Genomic DNA, 12,587 nt, shown 5'->3' with positions numbered 1-12,587 from the left:
GGTGTCATACACAGTGGTGTTTTACACTCTCACACATAAAACATGGTGTCATACACAGTGGTGTTTTACACTCCTCACACATAAAACATGGTGTCATACACAGTGGTGTTTTACACTCTCACACATAAAACATGGTGTCATACAGTGGTGTTTTACACTCTCACACATAAAACATGGTGTCATACACAATGGTGTTTTACACTCTCACACATAAAACATGGTGTCATACACAATGGTGTTTTACACTCTTACACATAAAACATGGTGTCATACACAGTGGTGTTTTACACTCTCACACATAAAACATGGTGTCATACACAGTGGTGTTTTACACTCTCACACATAAAACATGGTGTCATACACAGTGGTGTTTTACACTCTCACACATAAAACATGGTGTCATACACAATGGTGTTTTACACTCTCACACATAAAACATGGTGTCATACACAATGGTGTTTTACACTCACACATAAAATCAGTGTGTGTGCATTTTTGTTGTTTTTTTTTTATGTGCAAAGACAAAACACCTCGTCTGAGCAGTTTTCTTCAAAGTATTAGCAGGCAGTTGTGTTATGTAGCTATCCTAGGTAAATGGTCGTGTGTCATCCTTCCTTCCTAATTTCCTTCATTCCTTTCCTTCCTGGAGGCTACCTGGAGGGCATTCCACCTCTCTTCCTACATTCCTTCATTACTTTTTTCCTTCCTTTCATCTAGTCCTTCCTTCATTCCTGCCTTCCCTTCTTGCTTCTGGTTTCTATAATATATATACACATATATAGTCACTAGATACTTTCATAAAACTGCTATTATCACCCTTCAGCAAGCTTGTCTTGTGTGCTAGTGTGTGGCTTATAATTGTTTTGAGTCAGGAGTGGGCAGCTGTCAAAATGACATAGTCTCATTAGTCACTGCCCCTACCGCCTGTCAAAACAATGGGGTCCGATGCTGCTTCCCCCTCCATTCTATCTAATTATCTTTCTCCCTCATTCTATCTCTTTCAATCTGTCTCTCTTTCTCTCTCTCTGTCTATCTCTGTCTCACAGGTACACAAAAATACAACTATACATAGTGTAAATTACCTAGGATAACCCAAAAAATCCAGACAAAGTGCTATACTCTGCTTGAAGATGTGAGTAAAGGTGATGATGACACTGTCTTGTGGCTCTCTCTGAGACAGAGCTAGACGGATAGACAGGGAGTTTGGCAGACAGACAAATAGACAGACAGACAAATGTTCCTCCTCCTCCTGTTCTTCTTCTTCTTCTTCTTCTTCTTCTTCTTCTTCTTCTTCTTCTTCTTCTTCTTCTTCTTCTTCTTCTTCTTCTTCTTCTTCTTCTTCTTCTTCTTCTTCTTCTTCTTCTTCTTCTTCTTCTTCTTCTTCTTCTTCTTCTTCTTCTTCTTCTTCTTCTTCTTCTTCTTCTTCTTCTTCTTCTTTTCTTCTTCTTCTTCTTCTTCTTCTTCTTCTTCTTCTTCTTCTTCTTCTTCTTCTTCTTCTTCTTCTTCTTCTTCTTCTTCTTCTTCTTCTTCTTCTTCTTCTTCTTCTTCTTCTTCTTCTTCTTCTTCTTCTTCTTCTTCTTCTTCTTCTTCTTCTTCTTCTTCTTCTTCTTCTTCTTCTTCTTCTTCTTCTTCTTCTTCTTCTTCTTCTTCTTCTTCTTCTTCTTCTTCTTCTTCTTCTTCTTCTTCTTCTTCTTCTTCTTCTTCTTCTTTCATCTTCTTCTTCTTCTTTTCTTCTTCTTCTTCTTCTTCTTCTTCTTCTTCTTCTTCTTCTTCTTCTTCTTCTTCTTCTTCTTCTTCTTCGCTCTTGACAGATGGACAGCTGCCCCCCTCCCTCCACCCTCGTTTACGCTCATCAAAGGTCAGCTCTTATCAGATGTTATCTCCCTTATCTTGTCACTGTCATGGGGTGAACTGTTTTCATGCCTCAAGGGAACATATTATTACATATTATTATTATTAGGTATTAGGTCTTCTTCTTCTTCTTCTTCTTCTTCTTCTTCTTCTTCCTTCTTCTTCTTCCTTCTTCTTCCTTCTTCTTCTTCCTTCTTCTTCCTTCTTCTTCTTCCTTCTTCTTCTTCCTTCTTCTTCCTTCTTCTTCTTCCTTCTTCTTCTTCCTTCTTCTTCTTCTTCTTCTTCTTCCTCCTCCTTCCACCTTCCTCCTCCTTCCACCTTCCTCCTCCTCCCTCCCTCCTTCCTCCTCCCTCCCTCCTTCTTCCTCCCTCCCTCCTTCCTCCCTCCCTCCTTCCTCCCTCCCTCCTTCTTTCTTCCTCCCTCCCTCCTTCTTCCTCCCTCCCTCCTTCCTCCTCCTCCCTCCTTCCTTTTCCTCCTTCCTTCCTCCTCCTCTTCTTCCTCCTCCTCTTCTTCCTCCTCCTCTTCCTCCTCCTCCTCCTCCATTGCTTTTGGTCTCAAACTCCTCCAAATCATGAAATTGATCTTCATTGACACTTCCATCATGTTAGAGCATCACTTGGGAAGAGAAGAGTCCCAGATTTGAAGGGAAGTCACATATTTCTTACCGCTAGACATGCTGAAAAAGGACGACTGAAATGGTATTCCCACAATGCACCACTGGCTCCCCGATTTTTTTTATATGGTGCACACTGACCATGGAGACCCATTCTCTCACATGTGGGCCTACCAGCTTTCTCCTGCTTGATTTGAAGCCACTAGAAATTCGTATAGATACGTCAAACACCATATCTCCTATGACGTACATATACGACGGTGACAGTCAAAGGGTTAAACAACCATGGTGACATCACACATCCTTGTCTAAGGCCTACTTTTACTGGGAAATAATTTCCCTCTTTCCTACATACTCTAACTTGAGCCTCACTATCCTCGTAAAAACTTTTCACTGCTTTCAGTAACCTACCTCCTTGTGAAGGCTTACTCAGCCCTGTAACAACTTCAGTCAGTATTACTCAGGCTGGCTCCTCCTCAGGAAAATTAGTGAATAGAAAAAGAAATAATAACAGACAAACATAAACACTTTATTATATAGAAAATATAAAATGTAAAACACTTAAATATGAAATATTAATCCTATTTTTAAAGAAAATGAAAAATATAAATAACTGAATTCAACGCTAATTTAAATGTATATAAAACATGGGTGTCTGGTGTTGGTGACACTGTTGTTGAAATCGTAGCCGTTGCTGATGATGGGGGGGGGGGGTCGCAGGTGTTGGTGACCACCACTGGCTAGATCTTCACAGATTATTGCCGTAAGTATAATATCCCGATGACAGGAATGCAGGTTCCTTACCGCTGCAATGATGAGGGGTTACGTCCTGCAATTTCATACAGGTGCACAGGTACTTCAATACAAAATGGAGAAGTCTCTGGACGTTAGTCCTTCTCCTTTTCTGCTCGTTGATTGCCAGGTGACCCTCTCTGACATCCAAGCTGGAAAGATAGACAGGTTACCCACTGCTTAAATAATCACTCTCCATGGCAGTGTACATTACTGAAAAGACGTGGTGATTATTACAACAGTCAACATAGAGCAAGGCTGAAAGGACTAAGTTTATTATTGGTCACAACTGAAGCTTTTAACCAATAAATCCACTAGAATACAAGGCAGGCATGTACTTACAGTAGTGTTGGGAGCTGTGAGTCGAGTGATTTATTGTTTGACCAGAGCCCCACACGTCACCTTTCGAGGGGGGGGGAAGAGGGAGGGGAAGGGATAGCGGGAGCTAGACTGACCCTACGTTAACAAGCAGCTGACAATCAAACTATCACTTTAGGGGTGGGGGAGAAAAGGCGGGAAAAACGGGAGCGTGACTCACCCTTCCTTAACTAGTAGCCGGCAATGAAACTATCACTTTCGGGGAGGGGGAAGAAAGGCGGGAGCTTGACTTACCCTACCTTAACTAGTAGCCGGTAATGAAACTATCGTTACTATATCTCTACTCCTATCTATTGAACTTTTCCCTCACACTCCTACACCATACACCTGCAACATCTGCCACATTGCCCCCCTATCCACCCTGTCATACGCCTTTTCCAAATCCATAAATGCCACAAAGACCTCTTTAGCCTTATCTAAATACTGTTCACTTATATGTTTCACTGTAAACACCTAGTCCACACACCCCCTACCTTTCCTAAAGCCTCCTTGTTCATCTGCTATCCTATTCTCCGTCTTACTCTTAATTCTTTCAATAATAACTCTACCATACACTTTACCAGGTATACTCAGACTTTTTTTTTTTTTCCAACAAGTCGGCCGTCTCCCACCGAGGCAGGGTGACCCAAAAAAAGAAAGAAAATCCCCAAAAAGAAAATACTTTCATCATTCAACACTTTCACCACACTCGCACATTATCACTGCTTTTGCAGAGGTGCTCAGAATACAACAGCTTAGAAGCATATTCGTATAAAGATACACAACATATCCCTCCAAACTGCCAATATCCCAAACCCCTCCTTTGGAGTGCAGGCATTGTACTTCCCATTTCCAGGACTCAAGTCCGACTATATGAAAATAGCCAGTTTCCCTGAATCCCTTCACTAAATATTACCCTGCTCACACTCCAACAGATCGTCAGGTCCCAAGTATCATTCGTCTCCATTCACTCCTGTCTAACACGCTCATGTACGCTTGCTGGAAGTCCAAGCCCCTCGCCCACAAAACCTCCTTTACCCCCTCTTTCCAACCCTTTCGAGGACGACCCCTACTCCTCCTTCCTTCCCCTATAGATTTATATGCTTTCCATGTCATTCTACTTTGGTCCATTCTCTCTAAATGACTAAACCACCTCAACAACCCCTCAACAGACTTCTTCAACAAGTCGGTCGTCTCCCACCGAGGCAGGGTGACCCAAAAAAGAAAGAAAATCCCCAAAAAGAAAATACTTTCATCATCATTCAACACTTTCACCACACTCACACATTATCACTGCTTTTGCAGAGGTGCTCAGAATACAACAGTTTGGAAGCATATACGTATAAAGATACACAACATATCCCTCCAAACTGCCAATATCCCAAACCCCTCCTTTAAAGTGCAGGCATTGTACTTCCCATTTCCAGGACTCAAGTCCGACTATATGAAAATAACCGGTTTCCCTGAATCCCTACACTAAATATTACCCTGCTCAACAGACTTATCCCCCTATAATTTTTGCACTCTTTTGTCCCCTTTGCCTTTATATATGGCATCTTGAAGATGCCATATTAATAATAACAATAATAATAATAATCATACTGAGGCACAATAAATGTGTATAAAACTTTTATATAGACATTTTGCTTAATCCAGCTATGATTTTTTTTTTTCAAAATTATATAATACACACACTATGTAACATATAAATTAACATAAATATGAGATGTTTTTCCAGTCGGCTTGACAGAGTGAACAAAAACCAATCGTGTCTGGGCTGGTAGCAACTAGTTTGTTTACAAAACTCGAGAACCTGCTACATTCATTCTCTCTCTCGTTTATTCATTTAATCTTGTTTACTCACCTCTCGCTCTACATTAAGACTACAGATATTTTAAGGTAAGTAATGAGTAAACACTATATTATATCATAGTTTAATTTTTTTTTTTTTTTTATTATTATCACACTGGCCGATTCCCACCAAGGCAGGGTGGCCCGAAAAAGAAAAACTTTCACCATCATTCACTCCAGCACTGTCTTGCCAGAAGGGTGCTTTACACTACAGTTTTTAAACTGCGTATTATTGTAATAATACGTAATAATAATTATTATTATTATTAATTTAGGGCACTGGAGCACAGATCCACTGTATAGCACTTTGTCTGGATTTTTGAGGTTATCCTAGGTAATTTATAATATGTATGATAACTTTACTTATGTGTACCTGTGAGAGAGACAGATACAGATGGAGAGAGATCCAAATTCAGTCAGTCAGGTAGCTAACCACCCACCTGGCTGGCCAGCCAGCCGAATACGTATTACACATGTTGCAGAGTTTTCTCTTTACTTAGGGCATAGGTTATAGGACATTCTGGCAGGATGGCACTACCAGTGGTATTCTTCCATTCCACTGTGTCAACAATACTTAAAGATAACAGTAACATATGATACTGTATGAGATGTAAAATTTACAATACAGTTCACTACCATGTATACGTAATATACAGTACATAAATGATTAAAATATATCAATAGAAGCAAATTATGGTAAAGGGAATGAAATAATGATTGTACATTACAGTACTATGTAGGTAGTTTATATAGCTAAGGTTCGACATTATGCCGTACCCAGTATGTCGGCAATTTTCAAAGGATTGACTTGCATTCATTTTGACTTACGACCAGTTGGTCGGAACCAAGCTCGGTCGTAAGTCAGATGGTACTTGTATTCTCAGAAAAAGTGTTGTGTGTGCTTACACTACAAAGCGACCCCAAGTGCAAAAACACATGATTCATATGTCAGCAATGTGGGGTGGCACTCTTTATGATTCCATGCTTCATGGAGTATCATACAATGGTGGACTTCTAGAAACATAAATGGGACCTGTGAATACCTTGTATATATATGTAGACAATAGTATGTGATTGAACCAGGTGTACAAATTCATCTGTCAGTGTGAAAATGTGTGTGACAGTATGATTACTAATTCAGTACCAAACATTTGTCTCGACAACAGTTGGCTATGAAATCAAAAGATCTACAACAAAACATTATTATCATAACTACAAAAATTACAGAAGAATTAGAAAAAAATGACAAGTCTTTAACATTTCTGCAAACAGCAGCGCTCCATATTGCCATCACCTGAACATTCAGCGCCAACTTCACAGGCTTATATCTCAGTAAGTACTGACCCTAATTTTTTTTTTTATCTTACAATGTGTAGAATAATTCCCCCTTCATTTTAATTTTAACCCCCCTCCCCCCACCTACCCACAAACGTTTGGAATACTGTGCGAGAAAACATAGATCTACGTTTGAACAGTTTAAAGGTTAAATGTCTTGACAGTGTAGAAAATTTGGAGAATGGGTTGGAGTTGTCTCTGAGGAAGCAAATATCTTCATCTTTCGGGCTTGTTACTAATTCTTTTTCTCATATGGAATCATAGGAGATAAGAGCAGTGAGAGAGGCTCGTAATGAGGAAGTATCCCAGTGCAGTAATCAGATTGAAGAACAAGAGAAGCTTCTAAAGCAAAAGGAAGAAGAAATCTCATCCCTTCAAAAAGGTTAGATACTCTTGAAGATTGAGACTACACTGAATGTAAATGAATTTGTCAATCACAGTTCATCTATTTTTAGTTCATGTTGGCATGAGTATTGCATCAAGCCTCACAATAATAAACTCATTGCCAGCTCATGACATTTCTCTTCCTTTCTTTTCATTATACTTCTAGCTACTATTTTTAATCTATACCATTTATGCATCTTTCCAAGGATCTGTTCACTTCAATTTTCTTATCAGTTTCAACCAAATACATCGAGACTTCTTTACTGTGACTGTACCTCTTGGGGCAGGATTTTTTTCCATAATGTGCACACTTACCACTTTCAGCTTACCTGAGTGAGCTGAGCCCAAGGCATAGATCTATGTAAAAGACAATAAAAGGTTTAATAAATATCTGAAGAATGTGATAAAGATGAGCTACAAATTGGCTCCCAGAACTTAAAAAATGTAATGAATGCATGAAAGCTTTACAGGTTCTCATTGGCTGATAGAAATACAGGATATATAGATAGCCATATAAAATAAAAAGCAGTGGAAGGATGTATAGAATTTCTTAATACCATCAGGAAGCCACATTTGTAAACAAAGTAGTGGTTACTAGAAGATTTTTCTTTGCAATAGAAGAGCATTAGAATGGGATACAAGTACTGGAATTTTGTATTGGAGATGCATTTGTAACTTCAAGTGCATAAGTAATTATAATGGCGCTGATTAGGTGTGGTAGCTTTAGTGATGTCCCTGAACTTTGTAAATCAGGTTGAGGCTGCTGTGGCTTCTGCTGCTGCTCGAGGAAGAGCAAGATTAAACACTAATATCTCTACTAAATATACTTCATTTTTCACTGCAGCTTGGTAACTGTCTAATTTTCATACCTGCAATGTAGCTGGTGAGCAGGGAGAGAGCCACCTGCTGTACTGTCCTCATCTGTAGTGATAGCTGCACAATGTAATATTTTATTCATCCTTGGCTGATATACTGTAGACCATAAATTGTTCTTTAGCTCTTGGTACTGCCTCTTAAGAGTGGCTGATGTGATTTAGACCTGTCATATCTGTTTGAGAGCTGTGAGGGATCTCATCTCCTGTCCCCTCCTATCTCTCTCTCACCCTCCATCTCCCTCTACCTCCTGTATTTCCTCCCTCTTCCCTTACCTTCTACATCTCCCTCTTCCCTTATCTGCAGTATGTCATTTTTTCCTCTGTCTAGACATTTACTTTACATTTTATTTCTGTGACAGAAGTGAAGAAACTTCTGCAGCAGTCCATGCCATCTGTGTGTGGCATTGATCATTCACTTCTGAATGAGACCCCAAAAGTGAAGAAGGAAACCATAGATTCTGAAAAGGATATTACTATGCTGAAGGAACAAGTTAGGTAAGTCCAACATGTAATTACCTGTTTTGAGTTGGCATGGGTTTAGCTATACTTCTTGGTTCTGCCTCTTTAGATAATTTGCCTGAATTAGCCCATGTCATCTCGTTTTTTGAACCACAATATATGAGTTGTAAACAGTAACTTTCATTTTTTAACTTCTGCAAATAATTAATGCTAATAATTTATAAGGCTCCCTGTGGAAGTGGAACAGAATTCTTCCTCCGTAAGCCATACGTGTCGTCAGAGGGGACATGTGAGAGAATGGGTCTGTGTGGTAAGTGTGCACCATATAAAAAAAATCCTGCAGCACGCAGTGCATAATGAGTAAAAAAAAAAAAACTCCGACCATTTTTTTTTTTTTTTTTTTTTTTTTTTTTTTTTTTTTTTTAATTAAAATGTCGACTTTGTGGTCTATTTTTGTATAGTATTTATGGTTGTATTCTCCTTTTCTTGGTCTCATTTGATAGAATGGAAAACATATTATAGAAATAGAGGTGATTTTGATTGGTTTTACTATAAAAAGAACCTGGAAATGGAGCTCAAAGTATAGGAAATGCTTGATTTTTGCCGATGTTCAAAGGTAAACAAATGATGTCATTGTCCAATAAATGTCCAACTAGCCATTCTACTATGCAGTCATGAATGGGTTGACATTATTTATACAATTATTACAATATTGCAGTAGTCTGCATAACAGTATCTTCTATTTTTTGTTCGAATAAAAATTCAAAATAGAAACCAAGAATAATATCAAAGGGGCCTGGAGACGTGACTGATGAACAAAGAAAATGTTGTTTTAGAGCCAGGAATGTCTGCATAGTTCATTCTGGACCCTATTTTGAAATTGGCATTTTTTTAATTTGCATGAAATTGGCCAAATTGCAAAGTTCTGACAACGTTATTAGGTAGTTGAAATTGGGAAATAGGCAGTTTCTTGTACTCAATCGATAGAACAAATGGAGTTTTAAAGAAGTAGCTATGAGTTTGGTCGACTGGAACAAAGGAATTAGCTGAAAATAAGGCTCAAAGTGGGTGAAATCGCTGATTCGCAAATATTGCCGAGGTTGCTAACTTTGTGAGAGTGTAATTGCGTAAGTTTTCAGCCAAATTTCATACTTTTGGTGTCGTTACCATCAGGAAAAGATTGTTTTTTTTTTTTTTTTTTTTTTTTTTTTTTTTAATGCAGGCATTGTACTTCCCATTTCCAGGACTCAAGTCCGGCTATATAAAAGTAACTGGTTTCCCTAAATCCCTTCACAAAATATTACCCTGCTCACACTCCAACACATCGGCAGGTCCCAAATACCATTTTTCTCCATTCACTCCTATCGAACACGCTCATGCACGCCTGCTGGAAGTCCAAGCCCCTCACCCACAAACCCTCCCTTACCCCCTCCCTCCAACCTTTTCGAGGACGACCCCTACCCAGCCTTCCTTCCCCTATAGATTTATACGCTCTCCATGTCATTCTACTTTGATCCATTCTCTAAATAACCAAACCACCTCAACAACCCCTCTTCAGCCCTCTGACTAATACTTTTATTAACTCCACACCTTCTCCTAATTTCCACACTCCGAATTTTCTGCATAATATTTACACCACACATTGCCCTTAGACAGGACATCTCCATTGCCTCCTTGCTGCTGCATTCACAACCCAAGCTTCACACCCATATAAGAGTGTTGGTACTACTATACTTTCATACATTCCCTTCTTTGCCTCCATAGACAACGTTTTTTGTCTCCACATATACCTCAATGCACCACTCGCCTTTTTTCCCTCATCATTTCTATGATTAACCTCATCCTTCATAAATCCATTCGCCAACACGTCAACTCCCAAGTATCTGAAAACATTCACTTCTTCCATACTACTTCTCCCCAATTTGATATCCAGTTTTACTTGATCTAAATTATTTGATACCCTCATCATACTCTTTTCTATGTTCACTTTCAACTTTCTGCCTTTACACACACTCCCAAACTCATCCACTAACCTTTGCAATTTTTCTTTAGACTCTCCTGCTTTATTATTGTACATATTGTATAAGTGGTATGCTGGTACTGCCTGGCCAAGTCCTTAACCCTCCACTTAGTTTGTTTATCTATGATTTCATGCTTTAATTCCATGGAAATCATACTCTTTTTCTGCTCAACATTGTCCTTTGCACTTGCTTTCTTAGGATCCATAGTTAGAAACAAGAAATTTTGCAAAATAACTGCACAAAACGTATGGAAAACATGAGAATTCCCTCCACAGTGAATTGAGTAGACTGAGCATCAGAAACTCGCTTAATGTAGGGTACAACATGGTCTGCCACTGCTGCTTTATGTTGTCTGCCACTGCTGCTTCATGTTGTCTGCCACTGCTGCTTCATGTTGTCTGCCACTGCTGCTTCATGTTGTCTGCCACTGCTGCTTCATGTTGTCTGCCACTGCTGCTTCATATTGCCTGCCACTGCTGCTTCATGTTGTCTGCCACTGCTGCCTCATGATGTCTACTCCTACTTTTAAGAACATAAGAAAGAAGGAAAACTGCAACAGGCCTACTGACCCATGCAGAGCAGGCCCATGCAACCCCCCACCCCCACCTCCGGATTAACCCAATGACCCACCCTCCCAGGATTATCCCAATGACCCACCCAGTCTGGTCACCTCCCCTCAAGGAAGGAGCACGGCGCCAGACCCAGCAGCACAAGCTAGTCAAGTCCAACTTACACCCACTCGTGTATTTATCTAACTTATTTTTAAAACTACATAACGTTTTAGTCAATGACTGTACTCGGGAGTTTGTTCCACTCATCCACAACTCAATTACCAAACCAGTACTTTCCTATATCCATCCTGAATCTGAATTTTTCCAACTTGAAACCATTGTTGCGAGTCCTGTCTTGGGTGGAAATTTTCAGCACGCTATTTACATCTCCTTTATTCCTGTTTTTCATTTATACACCTCAATCACCTCCCCTCTAATTCTACGACTTTAGAGAGCAGATTCAGGGCCCTCAGTCTATCCTCATGGGGAAGATTTCTGATGCATGGGATCATCTTTGTCATCCTCCTCCTGTACGTTTTCCAGAAAAAATTTCTCCTTCTATTCTGTGTGCCTCAAGTTTTCTCAATAGCCTCTGGTGTGGAACTTTATCGAAAGCCTTACTGAAGTCCATATACACAATATCATATTCATTACCATGATCTACCTCCTCTAACACCTTAGTGAAAAAAGTTAGTTAATTCATAAGACAGGAACGCCCCTTTGTAACACCGTGTTGAGATTAATTAATCAATCTGTACCTATCAAGATGGCTACGAATTGCTTCGGCAATTATTAATTCCATAAATTTTCCCACTATGGAGGTAAGGCTTATTGGTCTATAGTTTGAAGCCATGGACCTGTCACCTGCCTTGTAAATAGGTATTACATTTGCCATTTTCCACTTATCAGGCACTATGCCAGTTTGTAGTGATATGTTAATAAGATTAGCCAAAGGTATGATAAGTTCCTCTTTACATTCCTTTAACACCCTTGCAAACAGTTCATCAGGACATGGGGATTTGTTAGGTTTTAGTTTCTCTATTTATCTGAGGACCATGTCACTAGTTACCGCAATCGTGCATAGTTTATCATCATCCTGTTCTACATAATCTATTATTTCAGGAATATCGCTAGTATTTTCCTGGGTGAAAACTGAGAGGAAGTAGGTATTGAGAATTTCACACACATCCTTATCACTGTCAGTGATCTGACCAGAGTTACTCTTAAGTGGGCCAATCTTGTCCCTAATCTTATTTCTGTATACCTGAAAGAACCCTTTTGGGTTATTCTTTGAATCCCTTGCGACCTTAGCCTCATAATCCCTTTTTGCTTTTCTTATTCCTTTCTTTCTTTCTTTAACTAAATATATTGATTTCTTAACTGCTCATCCCCTCTTTTGATACGCCTATATATGCCTCTCTTTTGACCAGTGAGATGTTTTAATCTATTGTTCGTCCATTTGGGATCATTTTTGTTTGATCTAATTTCCCTACTCGGA

The 12,587-nt window shown here is 39.4% G+C and overlaps 1 protein-coding gene across 4 annotated transcripts in view; it reads left to right on the top strand.

Moving 5' to 3' along the window:
• Positions 1 to 12,587, top strand: part of LOC128694842 (kinesin-like protein KIF20B) — a 276,960-nt gene that overhangs the window by 193,599 nt on the left and 70,774 nt on the right. For all 4 annotated transcript variants that reach the window (XM_070094293.1, XM_070094292.1, XM_053785169.2 and 1 more), the window contains exons 26-27: positions 7,064 to 7,181; positions 8,418 to 8,553. In XM_070094293.1, coding sequence (XP_069950394.1) covers positions 7,064 to 7,181; positions 8,418 to 8,553 — 254 coding nt within the window. The remainder of the gene's footprint in view (positions 1 to 7,063; positions 7,182 to 8,417; positions 8,554 to 12,587) is intronic.

This window comes from Cherax quadricarinatus, chromosome 45 (assembly GCF_038502225.1).
Source record: "Cherax quadricarinatus isolate ZL_2023a chromosome 45, ASM3850222v1, whole genome shotgun sequence".
Classification (NCBI taxonomy): Eukaryota; Metazoa; Arthropoda; class Malacostraca; order Decapoda; family Parastacidae; genus Cherax; species Cherax quadricarinatus.
Note: the sequence above shows the minus strand (reverse complement) of the source record. Positions and strands in the feature narration are given on the sequence as shown.